Consider the following 24,181-nt stretch of genomic DNA (forward strand, 5'->3'; position numbering starts at 1 on the left):
TTGAAGGACGTAGTTTCATCTTTGTAAATACCGTTCTCCGTATTTATATTGATTACCGAACTTCTAGACAGCCGTATACGGGTTGTCTAGTGGACCTCTAGACTTCAGATGTAAATGTCCGGTTACCGGACCCTTAGCCACTATCATGGTTCTAACTGCGATAAAAATAGAATAAAATCAAAATTTCTGTCAACAAAGTGTTTTGAAAGATTTGGAGATCAAGTAGCATTTTTACGAAGTCATTCATGTTGAATTTTATAGCCGTGACTATGAACAACAATTGCATTATACGGACAAGTACCTGATTTATGAATCATGTCGTCACCAGCTGTGTAATCCACATCGAATAAGTGTAAAGATAAGAACATGCGTGTATGTAGTAGTTCCAAAATTATCCGTTACGCTGCAGTCTTATCTTTCAATGTGTCAGTAAAGCCTCTTCGTTGATCGAAAATCCAATGCATTACCCTCCGACCTCATGGATGTTTTGCCAAGGCTTGGCAGTCTCTCTCACAAGCACGAAGGCTGATGACATGGCTTGTTTGTATCTCAAAAATTGGAACAGAATAATACTGCACCAATATTTTCTAGGCGAGTGTAAATAGGCAACAGATATGAAACATGCATGCTAACCAATACCTGCTGACAGCTATCCATTTCACATAAAATCCAAGATGTATTTCACTACGCGTGTTCGCAGCTTTTATTCAAAATGGGGGAATGAATAACTAAATCTCGCATCTATAACAACACTGGAGAAAAGACCGAGTTCGATCACATTAAACCGAGAAACTGCTTTTTTACTTTTCATGCTAGAATACCGTTAACGCAAGTTTGTTTTGTGTTATAACATCTGCCGAATCCCTCTGGATACGTTGTTGCAATCCCTCGGTATTCTGCAGATGTTATAACACGAAAAGCCATATGTTATACCTACACAAACAATAGCAAAATAAGCTGTTTGTAAAACACGTCTGTCCCAGTGGTTTGTTGTCCAAGATTCAGTCCCACGATCACAATGACGTTGAACTTCGACCTACTATAGCACTAAAGAATAGAGTAATCTCATACGTAAGCCTAACTTTGAAGATAGTGTGTCAATTTGTTCTCAAGTAATTGAACGGAAACGGTTATAAAGGTTCAGGCCCCTTTGATCTCGACCATTAATCTAGTGAAGCTAAAAGCAACAAGCTCATCTGCATTATAACCCCAGTCATGCTACCAACTGCGAATGTTGTGAATCACGTGATTGTAAAGTTACTGAGCAAAAATAGTTTTCAATTTCAATTTTCTGGTCCCCATGGCTTCGGATTTAAGTCAATTGACCCTGCAAACAAAAGTGGCCACTAATATGTCTTGTTATTGGTACTGTTTAGTTTCTCAGCCTGACCATTTTGGCCTGGGTGGTTCCAATAACCCCGCTTTCATAGCCTTGGGTATTGTTTAATCACCCCTTGGATATGGTGCCTGCTTTTTATTTTTGTCTTTTGACAGTTTCTGTGATACGCAGGCTCCATAACCTCAGATTCCCGTCCTAAATTCCAGTTTGTTTAGTTCTGCCCATTGTTTTCTCGTTTGGGGCAAACCCTTTATTTTATCTGGGGACCAAACGCCGCTGTTCATGGAATTACACGCCTCAACACGTGTATCATTGAAGGTTCCATATTTACCGCCGTTTAAATACATCTGCGGATGTCTCTAAATTGCTTTTTGTACTTTATGCATGTGTAAATGTTGAGTTCTGCTCAACCCGTGGCTAGAGGGCGTGGACGGTAGCATGCATTTCCACTGCCGTCCATGAACAGGCTAAATCAAACCGAGCCTGCAACATTTTCGTTTTTGTCGTGTTGGGCGACCTGTGGAGTTTCCACTTTTTCTATTTTGATAAGCTGGGTAAAATGGTCCCAGAGTTATTGTTATTTTCAACTTGTTCTTGTTCAGTTAATGTAACATTTAGCTTTTCTTGTGTTTATTTCATGTTACTTTTAATGAACCTACCAAATCTTGCGCATCTATATTAATTATCATAAAGTAAATAACTCATTGGCAGATATTTGAAGCATTCCGTTACCTATATGTTCAACTAACTGATTGCCTACATTACCTCGTGTGGTATAAGTTCAATTTTCTAAGTTCACTGCTTCCGGAGATTATGCTCTTGTTTATCACATGCAAGAAAAGAGCAAAGCTTAATTATTATAGCACATGATTAGAACTTATATGTCTTACCATATATAGTTTTCTCATCACCTTGCAAGTATTCGAAGGGCTTCTTCAAAGTTTCAAACGATTGACTGTCAACACCTAAAATATATAGCCAAAAAATACTCTTCTCATGTTGAAAAATCAAAATTCTTCTGAATGTAAGAAAGATAAGTCTTTGCTGTGCATGACACTTAATTGACTGATTCATCAAAACGACTGCTACCGTCTTGGAAACAATAAACACTTTTTCAAAATGAATACTGTAACGGCTGTTTAATTATTATGAAACGTTTGAGCAACCATGTTTATAAAACAATTGTAGACGTGAGCTTTTCAATATTCATATTGATAAAGTACATATCTTGTTGGACGGTATTAGAAGCACTCCGTCTGCTTTATGCTCCACTACAGTGTCAACTTCCAGGTTGACTGATTTATCTCATGTTGTATCAGTTTGCTGAGCTCACTGTTTCCGGAGAATCTACGAATCTCTGTTGTTTTTATTTGTTTTGTTTTAGTTGTCTTTTTTTAGATCAGAGCTTAATCATTATAGCACATGATTAAAACTTTTATGTCTTACCATATACTGAACCTTTTTCTCTTTCCTTAGTTTCCTCATCATAATGCAAGTCCATTAATTGGTCTATACTTTTTAGTAACAAGTAAACTTTTCCCTATATGTAGTTGAGACATCGGAAATTTGTTGCGATATTGACGATTAGTTTAATTTAGGATATGTGCACATATAAGAAAGAACAGAGCTTAATTTTCATAGTACATGGTTTAATTTCTTATATGTCTTACCATATACTGATTCCGTTTCCCTTTCCTTAGTTTTATCATCATCTTGCAAGTATTCCAATGGGTTCTTCGTAGTATCAAACGAGTGACTTGCATCATCTATAATTATATTCATTGTTATAAAGTACATGCCTGTATCTCGTTGACAGACTCCACTAAATTGTGAACTACGGGATGCTTACATTAACCCATGTGGGATCAGTTTCGTTTGATGAGTTCACTGTTTCAGGAGATACTGCTCTTGTTATTTTTACATGTAAGAAGAGAACAAAGCTGAATTATAAATGCCCGTGATTAAAATCTATATAAGTTTTTTTTATTTATTTCGAACGAGTGGTTGTCACCATCATTGAAATATAGTCATAAATAAAGATATTCTCATGTTAAAAATAAAAGTTCCATTTGAAAAGTAAAAAGAAGCCTTTGCTGTTAGTGAACTTTGAATGAAACATTTTATCAAAATAACTGGTATTGCCTGGTAAGTACTAACTCAGTTTTTCAGAAATGAAACATCTCTATTTTTATAATACAGGTATATCAGCTAGACTGAGCAACCATGTTTAAAGATAATTCGTTAAAGCAAACGTTTTCATTTACAAAATGAATGTAGCTCAAAATTAGGAAACCCGTTGTGATATTAATGATAAATTCCATTTAGGAATTTCGTTTCTACATGAAAAGCATTTTTGAAACAACGCATGTTACCACGGGGCATTTCAAGCAGGATATAACATGTTGAAAATCGTCTTATAATGATTAGTGGCGAAAAGAAAGGGAAAGCCCTTATGAAAATTGGTTTGTCTTGCTACACTCTCCTTGTTATTTCTTATAGCTCAAGGTCATAGACTTGATTCAAAATACATAACAACAGACGCTTTGAAAAAGCAAAATATCCATAAATATCCAGGTTAACAGTGTACAAACGGAGGATAATGCGAAATTATAAAGTGTAGTAACTTTTAAAATTCACTTAAATACCTTTATTCATTTTATACACTGCATTTGTGAACTGATCTTTAACAACAGATGTGGTCAGAGTAATGTCTGCACCAACAATCTTTGACAGTGTTTTTGATGCTCTTGCAAGGTGGTCATTTACTTCTTCCCCTTCGAACATACTCCAGATGTTAGATAACCCATTCAGTGATTTACTTTGAAATGGAAGCACTATTTTCCCAGACTCTACTGATAAATGTGATGTTTCTAAATCTTTCGCTGAAAGATAGTACAATAGTACACAATAACATAAAAGGTCTCAATAATATAAAAACAACAAAGCAGAATGATTCTAGTAACGTTCAATAAATGTCTATAAATAATGTCCCGAAAGTGTGATAAATCAAAATGTTAATCCACACATTAGACTTAAATTACCCAACAAATATACTTTTAATAAACATATACACACCAAAATATGCTTTCCAGTTTGTGATGTCACTGTTTGTAGAATAACTTTACCTTTTATACATTTATGAAAATCAAAATGCAAAAAAAAACTTAATTTAATTCAAGATTAACGATTAACAAATTATCAGTATCAGCTCTGAAAGAAACCGCTTTTACTAATTTATTAATGAATTTGAACCAGTTTGTGTTGCTATTGTTACACTCTGGTGCAAAAAAAAGAAACAACAAACTCATTTCTTCTGAACAAAACGATCATTTTGAAAAAAATATATACATTACTTACACAACGTTACCATAACCTTTTGCAGACTGGCAGGTACTATAGTCCACGATAGGGAGCAAGTGGAGTCAATTATTTTGCTGAGACTGTACGATATCTCTGAAAGACGTTCTTTGCTATTAGCGCTATCCATATACTCCATTTGCTTTAACAGCCCTTCCAATGAAGAGCATTTTATTGGTATTCGGATGCTACCTTCCTGGGCAGGTCCAGGTATCGCGTTGGGAATATTATACATATCTGAAAACCAGAGCAGTAGATCGTCTATTAACTGAAGACATATGTCACCATGCCATCGAATTCTTTGTTCTATATTATGCTTGATTTCTTGTTCAGTAAAGTCGTTCTGATTCTGTATCATCTTAACGAAGTCGAACAATACATCCAGAGCTTTCTTTTCTTTTTCTTTATGGTCACACTTCGCTTCTATTATGGTCTTTAACTCTGCAATGTTATAAAACTTTTGATTTTAGTACATTTTTGTATTTACATATAATAAAAACAACTCGGTTATTATTAGTTACACTGCTTATTGGTGACAGGATACGGGATATACGCTGTCGAGGAAATCCGTATCAGGCGAGAGCTTCGCCTGTTATGGATTTTCGAGACAGCGTATATCCCGTATCCTGTCACCAACAAGCAGTGTAACGATTTTATCTTGCCGACTACCCTTTACTTACATGCTATAATCAACACATTTTTGTAACTTAACAAAGCTACTTACATTGCAGACTGTTTGGTCATCATGTTTTGTTTATAGTTGATTTTTACCAGCCATAAAATGCACAATGACCTGTGTTTTGGTTAAATCACAAAACACAAAACCTCATTTACACAGGTTAGGAACTGACTTAGATCAGAAACACTCCATCTCTTCGAAATTTTTCCGGATTGCACGAGGTCATAAATGTCTTAATACTTTCATCCCGTTTCCTGTTAAATCATTTATCTTGCACGTATATTAAATAATCCTACAACAAACAGCTGAGTAACAAACATGTCAATTCCTTTATTTCAACTTCCAACTTAACTTCCAAAACAATATTTCTGCTTCCGTGTATGCCATAAAGAATTATTCCGCTTTTACGGCTAACTTATGTCAAACTTCATGAGCCACAATTAAAGTAGCATGATATCGGCAAGAAAACACTAAATTTACTCTCGGAAACGATACTATCGCTGGAGCTAATATAAATAATCTGACTTGATTTAATTACGTCAGAAGTGTGGCAGCCATTTTATTTTAATCAAAATTCATATCTGAAATATACTAGCAGGATATGGAATATATCCTGTCTCCACGTGACGTCTATTGACCAATAGAAATGCAGGAAACTTGTAGGAGGCAAGATAAACAATCGTACCATGAAGTACAAATTACACCATAACAAGTACAGTTATTAAATATATTCACAATTATAATTTTATGTAGATGAATAATTATTTTGAAAAGTTGCAATTCATTTGTTCGTTTCCAACTAACTATTGATATAAGTCAAATTACCATTCTCAGTATTTTGTTTCCAATGCCGTATTTGCAGCTCCTGTATTCTTTTAACTCTTGCTAGAAATAAAAATAAAAGACACTAAAAAACTGTATGCGATTTTCAATTTGATTTAAGCGTACATTCTTCGGAATAAGTGTTTAAATGTTACAAAAATATATCCCTTTGGTCATAGTTGGTATAGTATTACCTTCTAAGCTTAATTGCATATACATGTATGTATTTTATATTGGTCGAAGACTTTTGTGTATCAATCTATACGAAATCGCGGTATGTGCTTTTACCTAGAATATAAAACAAAAAATTAATGTCAATACTACGTTTAATGTATTTTAAACACATTTCGTCAACTCTGTTGCCAAAATACTTCATATCTTATTTTGTATCATTTAGAATGAATTTGCTAATCTATTCTGTATTGGTCAAATAATTTTAAGTAAAGATTTTTAAACGAAATTCATTATCATGACACTAACTGAGAATTAAATAAACGTTTTTCATTATGTTTTTCTTAATCTGCGTGATTTCCAAATATAAGATCTACTTTCTAGAAATATATGACAACAAAACATCGATTGATTAACATTAAACCTTGAATTGTGTCCAGTTTGGTATTTACGTCCTGAAATTTGTTCTCTAGCTCTCGCAGCATTTCCTCCTTAAACTCATACAGTTGTTGTAAATGTTGTATAGCTGTATGAAAGTCAAATTGCACCGCATTAGAGTCGTTTATTATCCTTGTAAGCGTGTCTCTAGTTTGTTGGTCAAGTCCAGATGCCAGATCTTGAAGTGTTGTTACTAAATCAGCAGATCTTGTTGTATATTCCGTTTCTTCCATCGACATTGCTGGTGGGTGCCCTTGATACTCATTTCTATTGTCTCGTAAGTAGCTTATTTGCAAACGTTCGTCCCTCTTAAGATTTGACCAAAACAATCTTTGAAGTACCAACGTTAGAAGCGATATATCCCATGTTTCTATGTCTGAATTTACTGTAGTGGGGTACGGGAAAAGATGAAGACGCTGGGTTTCCGAGTGGCAATTCCGCTCCATCTGCCTTCTGTTATTCGGGATTGTAAGAATCGCATCTAATGTTGATCCTGTACGTTGAACTTCTCTTCGTACAACACCACGCAACACTAACAAAACGCCTTCACCGAGAAGAAGAATGTATCTTAAATATCTTTCATTTCCGTTTTCTGCCATTGTTGATATTTCTTTACTGAAAATAAAGGAAAAAAAGTCAAATACTAGGATACTGTCTTTTACTAAAATAAGCAAAATAAGAGGGTCATGATGACCCCGAATCGCTCACCTGAGTATATTGAACCACATATTTCAAATGGCAAACGGATGCTAAAATATTAGAAAATGGATCAGTAGGTCACATTTATGGTCACTAAAAGACAGTTTAAAGATTGGTGTGCAAAACTGTACATGTCATCCAAATTTCAAGGCTGGGTCTTAAAAAGAGTGGTCACAAGCAAAAGGTTACGCACGGACACAAGGCCGACGTAGAACTCCTGACTTAGTTTTTGACCGCATTTGATCCAGTTTCGAACTTGACCTAGATATATCAAGATGAATATTCAGACCAATTTTCATACCGATCCCACGAACAATATCGCCTCTAGAGAGGTCACATGGTTTTTCTGTTATTTTACCTAGTTTTTTAAGGCACATGGCCCAGTTTCGAACATGAATTAGATATCATCAGGGTGAACATTCGGACCAATTTTTATGAAGATCCATTGAAAAGTATGAACTCTAGAGAGGTCACAATGTTTTTCTACTTTTAGACCTACTGACCTAGTTTTTGACTACAGTTGAACTAGTTTCGAACTTGACCTAGATATTATCAAGGTAAACATTCAAATTTTTATGAAGATCCATTGAAATGTGTGACCTCTTGGGAGGTCACAATGTTTCTCTATTTTTAGACCTACTGACCTAGTCTTTGTCCGCAGTTTGTCCAGGTTCAAACTTGACCTAGATATCATCAAGGCAAATATTCAGACCAACTTTCATACAGATCCTATGATAAATATCGCATCTAGAGAGCTCACAAGGTTTTTCTTTTAGTTGACCTAATGACCTAGTTTTTGATGGCACGTAACCCAGTTTCAAATGTGATCTAGATATTATCAAAGTAAACACTCTGACCAATTTTCGTAAAGAACCATTGAAAAGTTTAGCCTCTAGACAGGTCACAAGGTTTCTCTATTTTTAGACCTACTGACCTAGTTTTAGACCACACTTGACCCAGTTTCAAACTTGATCTAGATATTATTAAGGTGAACATTCTGACCAATTTTCATGAAGATCCATTGAAAAATATGGCCTCTAGAGAGGTCACACGGACTTTCTATTTTTAGACAAACTGACCTAGTTTTGGACTGCACGTGACCTAGTTTCAAACGTGACATAGATATCATCAAATCAAAATCATGGCCTCTAGGGAGGTCACAAGGATTTTCTTTTTTTAGATCTACTGACCTAGTTTTGAACCGCACATAACCCAGTTTCAAACTTGACCTAGATATAATCATGATGAAAATTCTGACCAACTTTCTTTAAGATCCCATGAAAAGTGTAACCTCTAGAGCGGTCACAAACAAAAGTTTACGCACGCATGGACGGACGACGGACGTTGCGCGATCACAAAATCCCACCTTGTCACTTTGTGACAGGTGAGCTAAAAAGTACATAGAGGATATTACATGAGTGTCTTTTCATACTGAATTTATTATACGAGTTGAATAAAATAATAGATACGAGGCTGTGCCGAGCATTTTATCAATTTTATTCAACGAGTTTATTTAATTCAGTATTGAAAGTCACATTATGTAATATTCTTTTAATCACATGTCAGCTTTTCCAATGGAAACATAAAAAATCTACTTTCTTTTGCTATATAAACATGATAAACATTATTTCTCCAACGTCTCCAATACTATAAATGACGTCGACGTCAAAGATTTATTTTGTTTGTTTTTGGGTTTAACGCGGATTTTTAATAGTATTTCAGTCATTTAACGGCGGGCAGTTAACCTAACCAGTGTTCCTGGATTCTGTACCAGTACAAACCTGTTCTCCGCAAGTAACCGCCAACTTCCCCACATGAATCAGAGGTGGAGGACTAATGATTTCAGACACAGTGTCGTTAATCAAATAGTCACGGAGAACATACGCCCCGCCCTAGAATCGAACTCACGACCCCGCGATCCGTAGACCAACGCTCTTACCTACTGAGTAAAGCGGGCTGGCTTCATTTATAAATAATGGCTTTATTACCCTCCTGCGGCGTCAAACATGTGATAAAGGAGCTTTCAAATGTATAATCCTGGACGTTAAGATCGTGTTTAAAGGTTTAAATCGCATATGATAAAATTTTAGCCTTTCTTAATGTCAGAACCCAGCTTGTATTTCAGGCCTCAATTAAGGGTACTAAAATATGTTTGAATCTTGCAACAGCCGTACAAACCATTAGAAGTACGAATCTAGGGCAAATACCTTAATCTATTACAGTAACTTTAGAAAATAGCTTTAGTACAAGTACGGTACAAAGATTGTAGAGACATAGCAGAGAGACCACAGATTATTAATATATAAATTGCGAGACTAACCTCTAACCGAGTCGTGACGATTTGTCTAACCGAGTCGTGACGATTTGACAAAGCGATTATTTGATTATTCGAAAATCGATATACAACTTCACTTCTCTTTGAAAAAAAAATGCAAGATCAATATGCGTTCCCTAAGAATGCAATCCAATTTGAGCTGAATTTTTCAAAGTTTGATTATTGTTCTTGTAGGCTTTGTTTTATTCATTATAGCACAGCTAATTTATTTTGTTTTTAAGTGTGTCAGTTCTCATTGTAATATACTTGTATCTCTTTTGAAATGAACGTGCGTTTATAGGCTGTTCAGGCATTTGCTTCCCTAATATCTAAAGTTACTTATAAATAGTCCTTGGAACGAAATTGGTAAATTCTTTGATGATAACAATAGCTCATAAATTGGCGTATATGTATGGCTGAATATACCTTGACATAATTTAGGACCACAAATAACCTAAAACAATCATTTATCAACACATAAAATCATGATATGCTTTCTTAATGCATACAGTCAAACTCATTACAGTCATATCATTTTATTCCAAGTTATAATGTAGAAATGCATCTGTCAATATAGTCTATACATCTCCTTGTTTACGAACTGACTTCAAATTCCAATAGATGTAAAGGATTTTACATATGCATTGAAGTATGCAGTCTCTTAGAACCTTTCAGCACGTTTATACAAAAGACAAAATAGGTAATGTTTATAATATTATTTGAAACTAAGCCGGTGCTAGGCGGCATGAGAGGTGTTGCACATTACATTACCTCTCATGAACACACTCAATCAAACTGAGTCTGCTATTATTCAACTTGGTTGCATTCTATGCTTCCACAGATTGTATTAGCATTCCGTTTTGTTTAGACTAGTATATCAGTTTTTAAAAAATGTACAAACAGTCTTTGGTCTACTGATTGACTAATTGTAAATAAAACAATTAAAATGGCGCCCGCAAGTTTGTATTTTTCAAATGTAACTGTATATATGCAATATCTGTCTTAAATCAAAATAAAAATAACTGCTGGAGCTAATGAGTGTATACTGTCACAGCACAATTTCGAGCAATTCAAAGTCCAAAACAAGCACTCCATGTAAATTGTCCGATTCTCCTCTTATGTTTGTTAATTTATCTCTCACGAGGATATAAATGAAAAATGAACTGAGAGTGGGGAGGCTCCCGTATATACCCTCACTCGGTGTTATGCTCCTCGCTGATGACGCCCTCGTTTTTAATCCCCCCACCCCCCGACACACACACACACACACACACACACACACACACGCACACACACACACACACAGGCACACACACACACACACACACCCCTACCTCTTAATCAAATAGCTCTTTCTGCATCCGGTCTTGTATTTTAAAATTTGTGATAAATTTCAAATTACTTAGCGTGATCGTTTTATTAATCTTATCATGTAAAGGATTGTTTTGGTTAAAATAATGTTACATGATACACAGGTATGACATTCGTTCGAATATAATTTGTATGAAATATTTGTTTTCAGTTAAATAAACAACATCTGTAAAGATAACTTCCTTATATAAACTTAACACACAAACCTTGAGTGGTTTAAACATTGAATCAATAGTGTTCAGTACGGTGTTCCGTTTGGACAATCGTGACTTTTACTTAATAATAAACCGCGATGTTTGATGGTACGATGACGAAAACGCGATGGCACGATTATGAAACAACCATGGTACGATGGTGAAAACGCGATGGCACAATGAATGATAGTGAAATGTCGATGTAATATCGCGTTTCCATCATCGTACCATCGCGCTTTCACCATCATATCATCTTACCATCGCGTTTTCATCATCGTACCATCGCGTCATCGCGTTTTCATCATCGTACCATCGCGTTATCACCATCGTGTTATCACCATCATGCCATCGCATTTTTACCATCGTACCATCGCCTTCCGGTGGTTATGCGCAGTGGTACAGTATATGTGTCAGTAAAATACAGACTGGATACAATCTCATTTTCACATTGCACTATGTATATTCTGCATCCTAACAAGAATAAGTTGAGTTTGAATAATACCATGTGACTATTATACCCTGCTTTTCATTTACTTTCAAGCATAAATAAAATACAAAGGACGTGGCCTTGAAGATTTTACAGTTTAAATGAACTGAGCACTGAACATTTTGTAAAATATTTTGCAAAACAGCAGAATCTAAATGGTAAATTTCGTCTAACAAAATACATTGAAATATATATATCTATTGTTGACGAAAATACAGGTGTACGGGACTACGGGAAGGCGATATTACGATGGTGAAACCGCGATGGTACGATGGTGAAAACGCGATGACACGATGGTGAAACCACGATGGTACGATGATGGTAACGCAATGGTACGATGGTGTAAACGCGATGGTACGATGATGAAAACGCGATGTTACGATGGCGAAACCACGATGGTACGATGATGATAACGCGATAGTACGACTGTGAAAACGCAATATGGCACTATGGTACGATGATGAAAACGCGATAGCACGATGGTGCGACGGTGAAAATGCGATGGTACGATGATGAAAAGGCGATATTACATCGACATCTTACCATCGTACCATCGCACCATCGCGATTTCATCATCGTGTCATCGCGTTTTCACCATCGTACCATCGATGTTTCATCATCGTGCCATTGCACCATCGCGTTTTCGTCATCGTACCATCGTGCATCGCGGTTTAGTATTAAATAAAAGTCACGATTATCCAAACGGAACACCGTAGTTTATCTAACTGTAAAACATTTATACACCTAACAAGGAACAATTACTCTTTATAGATATCAAAATCGCTAAGCCAATATTCTAGAACAAGAAACATTTTTAATGATTAATGTATACAGATTAGTAAAAGAAACACATAAACGTTACCTTCTAAATATCGTTTTGATAATCCATATTGCATATGAATTAATTTTAATCTTTTAACATGTATGCGCATGCGTGCACTAATTGAAACGGATAGGTTCACTGGCGGAATGGGACAGGTAGGTTCACTGGCGGACCGGGAGAGAATTGCCGTTTAATTAGAACATAAGAATTTTTAGTGTTTGCTCTTAGGAATGTTTTAAATCAAAATTGTGTTTTTAAACTATTTATTATTGATAGTATCATGTGGAATTTAATCTTGAAGTTATAGTAAAATGGATACTCAAACTGAGCCGAGACCGAAAAGTGTTTTCCTAACATAAGGCCTGGTTATTAAGTTAGCAACGTCGTTAGGCGGGTGAAAATGCGGCTGGATGTACGGCGTCAAATTCATTTTGTTCACGCAAAAATTTTACTTTAATGAATCTTTGTTTGTCTAGGATTATTGAGGGACCAGGGCAGCGATATTAACACTTTGACACAGCAAAATAAAACTCTGTGTGCAGTTGGGCCTACGGTACGTTTGTAGGTATGTGGATTTTAAAGGTTTCTGTTCATTACGTAAGTTACGTAAAGTAGTGAACGTTTCTACCGACGTGTGTATTTTTTTACTGTCCATGCGTGCTTTAAATATTTGTACAAGAAAAAACAACATTTGTATCAAAGAGCTATAAAATAAATGTATTTTATAGTTCTTTGTTTGTATGTATGTGATAACTATTATCATGTTTTTGTTTTTTGACAAGGTTACGCATTATGTACTCAAGTGATCAGAGAAAATCTCTTTAAAAATAAATCTACAATGTACAAAAATTTGACTAACCGCACATTCAATTAAGGTAGTGCTCCCATAATCATGAACAGTCAGTAAATTACGTTTTTTTTTCGTGTGCAATATCGGCATTATCCGTGTACATTATCGGTATTTTCCGTGTACATTATCGGTATTTTCCGGGTGCCACATCGGTAATGTCGTTGTGCAATATCGTTTTTTCCCTGCCCAGTGCAATATCGGCAATATTTTGTTTTAAAGGAAGGCCATATACTAAAGTGCATAACAAGAGTACGTCGTCCGGAAACTGTATAGTACCCTACTTGGCTTAAAAGAACTGTAAGACTTTAAGAATACATGGGAATAAAATAACGTATAGTGAAACAGTAAAAACAAATTGGCGGATGTGTCAAACTTGAAATTAATTTACTTATTTCTGAATAATGAAAAAAAAACCATTTTCTACATCTTACACTCACTATTCTATTTAAAAGACCATTTGATTAATAACTAGTTCAGCAGTATGTAAAAGACGTCATAAACACACTAAAATGGCTGCCTCCATGATCAGCCGTTTTCGTAAATTTCAAACTGCCTTATCTTTTTTAGACATTTTTCCAGTGTTGTGAAAGACTTGGAAATAGGGTCGCTAAGTTATTATCAGGCATTCCTTGTCCTTTTACATATTGCTTTTAATACTGTTTAATAACTGGGTTACCTTCCTGTAGCTCAAGTCGACCTGCATATATCTGAAGAAATACTAATTTAAGGTATCCGATCCACATGAAAATAACATTTCGATAACTGGTATTATATCGTTTGAAAGAGTTGCAACTGCTGAACAAGAATTAGTAAATAAGGCGATCATTATAACATGGACGAATTACTTGTCATGGTTTTGTACTGCAAAATGATAAATCTGACACTTTTATAAATGGATATCAGTCTGTTGAAATATCATTGAATATTTACTTACTTTTTTATTTTGCTTGCTTTTATTCCATGCTTCCAGTACATATTTCTTTTTGATTTCAAAGGAATTCTTTTCTAAAGCGCAATCGTGAATGTACAAATATTCCTTAAATAAATTAATCTGAAGTAAAATTCACTAGAATTCGGTATTTAATCGTTAGAACATATCAAACACATTCAGGAGAGCATCCCGAATTTTACACTTTCCTGCGTATAACGCTAGCGATCTGTCTCAAAATAGTATGGTCATATTACAGAAAAAACCTGGATGTAACTACAATTGTATTAGTAGCTTCAAACTCTCTAAAAACATTCGAGTTAAAAGCCTTTGCAAAATCTTAATTTGCAGGCAGCGGACATCCGGTTCTTCCAAAAGTCGACTCATTCCTACTTCCATTCATTGACAAAAGAAACAGTCAATATGTCATCAAATAATAACCAAGACAAGGAAGATCTATGGAAAAGGAAACTTGGTCTGAATGAGTATTTCATGACTTAAAGAAATGGGCGACAATCTTCCATACCCAGTCGCACGTGCTTCCTAGGATATATTACTCCATTGCAATAATTAACAGATTTAAATGAAAGAAAATTTACCAATATATGGTTTCTTATTCTGTTTAAGGAAGGAATTGGCCAAGAACGGTCTATGTTGTCCTAAAGATAATATAAGAAAAGATTATATTATTATAGGCGACATGTCAGCAAGAAAAAATATAAGGTCATCTGAACACTAAATATTTAACACAAGCATAACATATTTACCTACTGGGTCATATATATACAGTAACACAGATTAACTGTACGGATGTTATCTATTAGGTAAGCTTAGTAAGTTTATTTTATTCCAAGTGGTTTATTCAAATGTGCAAATTCCTTTAGGTTCATAATTACATGAACATCAGCAATGCTCCGGTAAAGCTCGTGTACCTCAAACCCGTTATTGAACCATCAGCACAACAAGAGATTCGCACCCACACCTCATCTCCTGCTTTTAATTGCGTAACCACCGTGACAGACCCTTGTTCAGGGAATCCACTGTTACCGTGACCATACGCTCTTGCAAGGACGGCTCCATTTTTTACCATATCGGCGTGTATCAATGGCTTGGACCCGGCATCTAGTACCGATGTGGAGAAGATATACAAACCCGCTGTTGGAGCTATGAAAAGTCCGTGTTGTGAGTGGTAGCCTCCATTTATGTTAAGAAGGACTGTTTCAAATACAAGGTTTTGATTTATTCCATGATGTCTAACCTCACCGTTAGCGTCGACAACGGCGTGGAATGCCACGGCTTCACCTTGGTCCAAAACAAAGCGACTTGGTCGTTTACTATTCGCATCTGAAAGATGGTTTGGTAAAAACAGATAAGTTTGTTTTATAATTATATATGACATATTTTGTGTTTATCTTCGGACATGATGTTATAACTTCCTGGAGACATTTGTACAAATTGCAGTCTTACTTTAGGTCTTATTTGACTTGAATGTGTTCTTTCACAGACCACAAATTTTTAAGAGCAGCCGGGCAATGAACATACGTGTCCTTACTTTGCAGTGTTTTGAGGTTTAAAAGAGTATTTCATCACGAATCAGTTCGTTACATGGTACTCAAGATACATTTTGTATTGCAGTAAATATTATTCTTTGAATTGATTCCAAGTAAAGTGCAAGACAAATAAACGGATATATTTATGTGATATATACCTCCTGCATCGCAGTTTATTGAAGAGTCAGCTTTCTTTAGAACATCAAAATCTGCATCCAGTTCATCAACAGGTTGTTTGTATGGCGGCTGGGCAGAAGTTTCTAAACTAACCACTCTTTGTTGGAGATCATGAAGTTGCTTTTTCAATAAATCGATTTCGTCATCTTTCTTAATCGAGTTTTCTCTCTGGATCTTTAAATCGGCAAGCAATTCAGCGTTCATAGTTACGTACGCGAGCAGTTTCTCCTCTAGCTGCAGGTAATTGTTGTTTGATGCCATAACTAGTAACAGAAAACACGTATCATTGTAAACGGATCGAAGTAGACTTAAACCGGACGTTTCAAATGTATTCTACCGTTCACTGTGACAATGTTTTGCATTATGTACATTGGTGAACATTATCTTAAACTGTATACACCAGAAGTGTATCTTTTAAATCTGATCTATTTTCTTCTTTTTTTTAAAAAAATAAATCAAAGAAACGACCTAAAATTTTATACTATAATGTGATTCTTTAGTGAAAGATAAACAACAAATGAGTTTCTTTTGGACAAATGATAAATGTAGAAGAAAGTCATTAGATGAATACTAGTAATAACAATAAAACTAAGTTACAATACCTTTGAGTTCTAATTCTTTCATTCTGCTAACTGTATCGGGGGATTCATCATACTTAATCTCTCCTCCGTTCGCGTTACTGATCATAAACAAAACGCAAATTTTGAAAAACATGGAGCTTAAGCTATGAACTATTTTATGCTTCGATAAAATATTGTGATTTAAGCTGTTGTAAAAGACTGTGAATAAGACGAGCTGTTATCATTTCGGAATACCATTTGACCTTTTATGATAAGATGTGACCACAAGTTGAAATTTTACTTGTTAACGTTGACTTCTTCACTGCTTTCTGGCCTGAAAATTTCGTGTTTGTACACAGATTTACCTCAGATGTTTTGGTGTGTTTTTTTTTTGTACCTGCTGAGCTAGTTCTGTGCATTATGTGGGTGACATGAACAAAATTCATTCATAGAGATGAACAATGTTTACATACCCTCTTATGAATACAATACAAGTATAATATTCAAGTAAATCGAACGATAAATTTGCATTGCGCGTTTACCCAATGTCTTATTATGATCACAGACACTTGAGGTCAAGACATCCTCCTCCCATCTCTCACACACATACACCCTCCTTCGCGCTGCCAACTGTTGGCCTGCATTTCTTGATTTAGCTTTATTTGATTACTTATATATACGTGCAGCCCGTCCGCTTAGCTCAGTAGGTAGGAACGTTGGTCTGCGGATCTCGGGGTCGCAACCAAGCAAAATAATAGCATACCATGTTTGATTGAGTCTATCCATGTGAGGTAATGGAAAGTGCAACACCTCTCACGCCCCTAGCAACAACTTAAGCGGAATATCATTACATAGATATTGAATTATTTTAGATGTGTAACAATTGTCCTGACCCTAAGCTGATTGTTTTATGACATATAAGTAACACTTACATTCGAGTGTGTAAGTAGATACAATGAAACCGAGAAGTTGAAACAGCAAAGGTTGGCAGTATCTAGCGGAGGTACATGATTTCTGCTTGTCATACTCAAATGTATGTGATATTTTTTCAGTACGGGAAAACCTAGTATCTATTTTTAGAATCCTGGGCTATTCTATGGGGTGACACATCATCATCTTAGATGGATAATGTAAAGGCTGAATAAGAATATTATGTAGGGGAAATAAAATGAAAGTGATGTATGATAATAAAGCAAGGGAAATGTATACATTTCAGTTTGCATGCTATTGATCTCGTGTAAAAATATAAAAGTGAAGCCGTAATGATACTTGTTCCAAACATTGTAGCGTTAAAGGCCATGACTTTGCCGTTATCAGTGTACAGTAGACATCATACATTGTATAATACTTATTTGAAATATGCAAAAACTAGAATAATCATGCTATATTTACAGAAACTGTTCATTTTTTCATCCCATCATCGGTTCTGTCACAGACAATCAAGTTATGATGTATCAAAGCGTGAGAGAAAAAGGCCAACTATTCTCACCTGAATGCAGTATTCTAATATCGTGAATATAAAGTCTAACAAAATTCAGTTTTGAATTCATTGTACGACGCGAATGTAAAACAAATTCTCAATAAGTTTTTGCATGATAAATGACAGGTCGTTTTTACGGCTTTTGTCACTAGTATTGTTATTATTGTCAAACTTATAGTTATAACTCAGTCCCTTCAACGAAATGCCATGAGAGTTGAAGAATTTTTCTTTGATCAAATATATTTAGTTGGTCGTTCAAGCCTTTCAATTTCATAGACGGTAATGACATCATCACATGCACCGATTATGAGCGCTGACTTTTCTGTATCAAAGCATATCGAGCGGACAAGCTTCAAATCGTCCAAAGCTGTTCCCATGATTCTGTTTTCATTGACATCAATACATAGAACACGATTGGGAGACAAGCAGCCGAGAAAGAGTGTACCGCTTTTCGAAAAACAAAATCCCTTTGGGTCACTAAATTCGTTCCCAATCAAACTGTTGACTATCTGTCCCCTTTGGTCAACGGTCAAAAGTTTTTCATTGCAACAGATGTAGAAAATCCTTTCTTCCATAGCGTTGACCGCTACGCTGTGAAAATTGTTTCCGTCATCTTTGAAAACGATCTGATGCTCATTTAGGTCACGTTGGTAACAGTACAAAGTACAATCGTCAGTGATATAAATCAATGAACCGTCGGACGCCATTCCGGTACAAATGTGTTCTAAAGTTACACGTCTAGTTGGTGTAACTTTGTCCCCTACATCTACAAATTGCATAACTTTCCGTGAAAGACAAACAACTGCTTCATTGTGCCCTAGGTAACAAACATCACTTGGATAACCTTTAACATTACAGAAACTTGTCAACTCATATGAACTGTTCAATTTTTTCAGTTTTTTGTGTTTGCCATCTCCGAGGAGAAGTTCGCTATTTGGCAGAACACAGCAACATGTGATGTGACATTTGGTATGTTCGCTCTCAAGGCGTATTGTGCCCATTACCTGGCGTTGTATTTTGTAGACGTTTCTCAAAGGTATTTCTGGTGGTGCTTGCACTTCCTGATTATCTGTTGGTAAATCTATTGCAGGGCTGTTAAAAGAATAAATGGCTATTTCAATTCCAAGTACACAATGAATATTAAGTTGTGAACTGAGAAAATACCTAGCGGGTGTATTCATTTTTTTAAACTAAGGTTTAAGAGAGGCGCATACCTATTTGGTGGGTGAAGCTTATACAAAAAATATCTCATATCAGAAGCCACAAAATTACCTGTATATCTTGAAAAAGGTGTTTTAGTCTGCTTTCAGTTTTAATAAAATGTTACGATACTCATTTATTGATAAACATAAGGTACATTTATCTAACAATTCCTTTTATTATTTTGAAAGGGTGGTATGCTTTGTCTTTTTACATAATTAAATGACGTAAATGAATGAGCTAAAATCCATACTAACTTATAAATAATTTTACTCCATTTATTGTACATACTACCTGCAATACTTCCTCCAAAGCCCCATAACAACCCCACCCCTTCTTCCTACCGGAAACGGCATTTATCATAATTAGATGTTGCCATATAAACCATATTGTTATAATGAATCTTAAATGAAGTAACTGCATACCCGTTGACTAAAGTATAAATAAACGGACGAATGGACGGATGAAGGGACAAAGTAAAATGATTTGTATATTCTACATATATTGAAAAATCTATTGTTATTTAGAAATATACCAGAATCCGCCATAGGTGGCTGATAGAAGGACAGACAGATGGACGAACAAACGTACAGAAAGAGAAAATAAAATAACGTACATTTTGTTTTCCAGAATAAGGAATCGCTTATTCTACTATATATGGTGGCATATTTCTGCATACGATAACCAGATAAGTTTCGCAAAAATGCATCGAGATTCCGTGAAAAACAGAAAAAAATCGCGAAAACATAAAAAGTTTTCACGAAAAGAACTGCAATATGAAATGGACAAAGATTGCATTAGTGCCCACTACTGCAAAGGGAAACCAGATAAGTTTCGCGAAAATGGACTAAGCTTTCATGAAAAACGGTAAAGTTTTCGTGAAAATAAAATGCAGGATACCACTTTGTGAGAATTACACACAGACGAACACCGTGCAAGCAGTGGAGGGGAGGGTAAGAGTTCGAGTGAGAGAGCAAACCACCTGTCCCCTGCGGGGAGATCAGTAGTAGACTAATAAACTCAATGATCAGTATTAGCACTGAACTTTTATACAATTTTACATTTACTTTTACTAAACATTACATTGTTGTTTAAAGTAATTTGAATATTCCTTAGGTGTCACTTCTGAATCTTTATTAATTTCTTAATTCTGTAGAATTGATAATCCTTTCTGTGATATTTATATACATTAATATACTTATTCCTATTTATACCTATCTGTCTGAGGTTATGTCTCTGCAACTTTAAGGCAGCATAACAACGCACAGTTTCTCAGTGATGTACATAACACAACAATTGGAAAAGAATGCACTTTATTTTACAATAGTTAAGTCGCAGATTTTAACGATGCGAGACAAAATTATTACTCGAAACTTACAAGGGCTCGGCGCACGGCGACCATATTTCAACAACGTTAACGACGTCGTGCCTTCATTGTGATGCTTTCATTAAGTTTGCTTTAATTCATATTTGTATTTTGTTGTAAATATTCAATATCAATACTTCAGTCATAATAAATTGTTTGGTTAAAATACTAAAAATGTTAGAACACTTAAGCCACGCATCTCGGACAGGGTACTCAACGTGGTTAGTAATCGTATTTACCTTTCATGATTATAAATTATGTTCATTTTTGCAAAATATCGTTAACAAATTAGAAATTTTGATAAAACATTGTCTGACATATATTTTTGTTATAAAAACTGAAAACAAATTACTAGATAAAATCGTATTTGAAGTATAGACATGAAAGATAAAATACCATTTTTCATACTAAACGGTTTTGACATACCTCACTGTGTTTTCTGTATCATGTCCTGTTTCACCAACACTTTTGCCTATTTGTAACTTGTCATTCGAATCGGATTCCATACCTTCAATAGCATAAACGGTATATAATCCCTAATAATTTATGAGAAAATGTTGTTATTAAATATAATATAATCAGACAAGTACTTTGAGTCGGGCCATACCAAATTAAGCGAGTGCAGCGTCACCTAGAGGGCATGCTAACGTAAAACAAAACAAACAAATCTAGACAGTTAGAAGAACGGAGGAATTGATTCAGGCATTCGAGATGTGTTTTATTTTTTGGAAATTTCGTATTCTTTCATTTTATCTTAACTTCCTAACTTTTAAATACATAGTAAATTATTATAATAACTTAGGTATAGCTTTATGATTTTAAAGCTGACAAAAGGAAAAGAAAACGTAACTAGAAAGCCATCACCAGACTTAAAACAATAATATAATTTACTCAATGCTATAAGTATTATACCTGAAACAATGTCTTTCAATTTAATATATCCATGCACTGAATGAAAGTCTTTACTGATAGATTTTGAAACTTAAACAAAGTTCCAGAAAATTAAATCCGCACAAGACACTTGAATGAACACTAACATTCCAGAAAATTAAATCCGCACAAGATACCAGATTAATATAGCGCCCTTTTCGTGATCAATTTCACGTTCAAAGGAGCTTTACATAGTTCAAATGCAGCCGCATAGGGCGCATACTTCATCCTCTACTAGTACAGATACAGAACGATCTAACCAGAGGGACAGAGTGAGACAAAGCCCCCACGACAGAGAGATCAGAAATCAGATACAGGCCTACCTCGTTGCGAATAGACAGCCTGGTTCTTTAACGTGCACAGTGTATAGCACTGATACACGCATTCTGGTATTACTCCTTTCAGAAACACTCTTTCCAAATATAATCAGATCAGAATGGCATTTTTGTTAAACATAAGTACAATAAAATATTTCTAATAGTTTCTCGGAAAAACACTTTAAACATAAAGGCTACATATTGTTTCTGATGGACACGTCGTTTATTATGATCTGTTGTGTACACTTAATGTATGTGTAGGAAAATGATTGGTTGCAAAATGTAGGTCTAGATCAGCATTGCCAGCTTGTAACAAACATAATCTACATATGGATCTACATTCAAATATGGCTAATACATTCTACATTGACGACACCTTGACAATGCGGCAGTAAACCCTTTTTAAAAAATAAATTACTTGGCCCGTAAAGGCGACAGTTACTATTTTACACAAGCAGAACTAACACTGATTGGTACTCAGTTTGGATTTCTTTCCTTTTTCATCTGATTATTTGTTGTTGTTTTTTTCTGTGACATCGAAAAATGACAAGGACAAAGAGTGAGGATATGTGCACCGTTACACATTAATGGTTCAAATAAAACCATTTAATGTTGGTGATACTGTACAGATTATAGCTGTAACTTATGTTTGCAGACAACATAATTATATGTATATTCTATGATATAAAGGTTTAGAAAAGAGACCGCGACAGCAGTGGTTGTCAGGTGGAAGACGGCATTACTGGCAAGATGAATATAAGTTAGTACACTTAAGTATTGGTTATTAAATCAATGCTTAAAATTCTTACTATTTACCTTCAAGACTTGCTGACAGTTGATCTTTCAATTGACTCCTGTTTACTGATGCTGATACTGTAATCTTTCCACCAACAACATTTGTAATGGATTCAGAAATTCTACTGAAATGATGGCTTGCTGTACCTTCTCCGAACATACCCCATACATGAGAAAGTGCATCCAATGATCGACAACGTATCGGAAGCGTGATGACCTTTGAACAAGTCTTTGCACAGTACTTCGCTGTAAATAGAAAATATGAATGTATTCCTGAACAGCTTTAATTAAACTCTCGTGGTTAAATACTTGAGCGTTTAATCCCTCAGCCGTGGTGAATCAGACGACAAACAAATCGAAGGTATTGCTTATTTGATAGATTTACTTATTGTATGAGAAATATTGAAAACATGAGTTTGGAAGTGACGGGTAAAGTAGTACTGGAAATGAAGGAATAGAATTATATGTTACTCACACACGAGTGATGTAATATTTTGTAAGGAATCTGGTGCCACTTGTGCCGACACAGACATTGATTTTCCCAGTCTGATACTGACAACTGCTGAAAGTTTAGCTAGTCTTTGATAGAAGGCGTCACTCTCCAGATACTGCAGCAATGCTAGCAAACTCCGAAGGGAAGTACATCTGATCTTCAAAACAACACAGCTCCTTACAGCTGGCAACACGTAAGTTCCTGGCTGTCTAATGATATCCCGCAGAAGTTCCAATAATGCAATGCTAAGCTCATAATCAGAACCCTGTTTATCCCGGAGCAATGTGCGAACAGTCGATCTTATTTGTTCTTCGTCAATACATTGATAACCACCAGCAGAATCTATTTCTTTCAACAAGTTATTTATGGTCGCAACAATTTCTTCTTCTGCACGTGCTGTTCTCTCATCTGTGTCACCAGTAACATACATTTTTGTATCAACATCTGGAATATGAATATTCTTTGATTCAAAAGGATCTTTTTACATTTTTTATTAACTATCACAACAGCAATCGTTAAGTGTCGCGTGGCGTGGTGTTATATTTTCTGGTTCTTTGGGATCATGGTGTACATCAACAGATGTGTAATAGAGTTGTGCTTAAGTCGGTGCGAGGGCGCGTGAGAGGTGTTGCACATGTCATTGCCTCTCGGGGACAGACTTATTCAAACCGAGTCCGTTATTATTCTTTTTGGTTGCATTCTTTGCTTTCAAAGGCTCTTTTACAGATTTTATTTCCTATTAGTTTGAAACAAGACGGAAAAAGGCTGGTTTAATTGTCTCTTATTTTGATTTGATATTGGTGGCGAATCTTTTAACTCTGTGCTGTTGGTCCATATGACA

At 35.4% G+C, this 24,181-nt stretch overlaps 3 protein-coding genes across 5 annotated transcripts in view; all 3 read right to left on the reverse strand.

Moving 5' to 3' along the window:
• Positions 1 to 12,808, reverse strand: part of LOC123540372 (uncharacterized) — a 49,980-nt gene extending 37,172 nt beyond the window's left edge. Inside the window, exons 1-7 of one of the 2 annotated variants that reach the window (XM_053526166.1) lie at positions 12,734 to 12,808; positions 6,793 to 7,421; positions 6,201 to 6,260; positions 4,697 to 5,137; positions 3,985 to 4,221; positions 3,010 to 3,105; positions 2,230 to 2,304 (exon numbers count right to left, since the gene is read on the reverse strand). In XM_053526166.1, the coding sequence (XP_053382141.1) occupies positions 2,230 to 2,304; positions 3,010 to 3,105; positions 3,985 to 4,221; positions 4,697 to 5,137; positions 6,201 to 6,260; positions 6,793 to 7,405 (1,522 nt within the window). In that variant the 5' untranslated portion in view covers positions 7,406 to 7,421; positions 12,734 to 12,808. The remainder of the gene's footprint in view (positions 1 to 2,229; positions 2,305 to 3,009; positions 3,106 to 3,984; positions 4,222 to 4,696; positions 5,138 to 6,200; positions 6,261 to 6,792; positions 7,422 to 12,733) is intronic. The other variant, XM_053526167.1, reaches the window with a different exon arrangement.
• A 2,198-nt stretch (positions 12,809 to 15,006) lies between these two features.
• On the reverse strand, positions 15,007 to 17,874 carry LOC123540469 (cerebellin-4-like). The gene is made up of 3 exons (XM_045325547.2): positions 16,802 to 17,874; positions 16,181 to 16,462; positions 15,007 to 15,816 (listed from the first exon to the last, which is right to left on the reverse strand). Exons 1-3 carry the CDS (start codon positions 16,911 to 16,913, stop codon positions 15,365 to 15,367), a joined length of 846 nt encoding a protein of 281 aa, XP_045181482.2. The 5' UTR covers positions 16,914 to 17,874; the 3' UTR covers positions 15,007 to 15,364.
• Positions 17,875 to 18,292: 418 nt separating this feature from the next.
• The window catches only part of LOC123540468 (uncharacterized), a 28,218-nt gene continuing 22,329 nt past the window's right edge, over positions 18,293 to 24,181 (reverse strand). For both annotated transcript variants that reach the window (XM_045325545.2, XM_045325544.2), the window contains exons 6-9: positions 23,323 to 23,784; positions 22,869 to 23,093; positions 21,232 to 21,313; positions 18,293 to 19,331 (exon numbers count right to left, since the gene is read on the reverse strand). In XM_045325545.2, the coding sequence (XP_045181480.2) occupies positions 18,473 to 19,331; positions 21,232 to 21,313; positions 22,869 to 23,093; positions 23,323 to 23,784 (1,628 nt within the window). In that variant the 3' untranslated portion in view covers positions 18,293 to 18,472. The remainder of the gene's footprint in view (positions 19,332 to 21,231; positions 21,314 to 22,868; positions 23,094 to 23,322; positions 23,785 to 24,181) is intronic.

The sequence above is a fragment of the Mercenaria mercenaria genome, chromosome 16, assembly GCF_021730395.1.
Source record: "Mercenaria mercenaria strain notata chromosome 16, MADL_Memer_1, whole genome shotgun sequence".
Classification (NCBI taxonomy): Eukaryota; Metazoa; Mollusca; class Bivalvia; order Venerida; family Veneridae; genus Mercenaria; species Mercenaria mercenaria.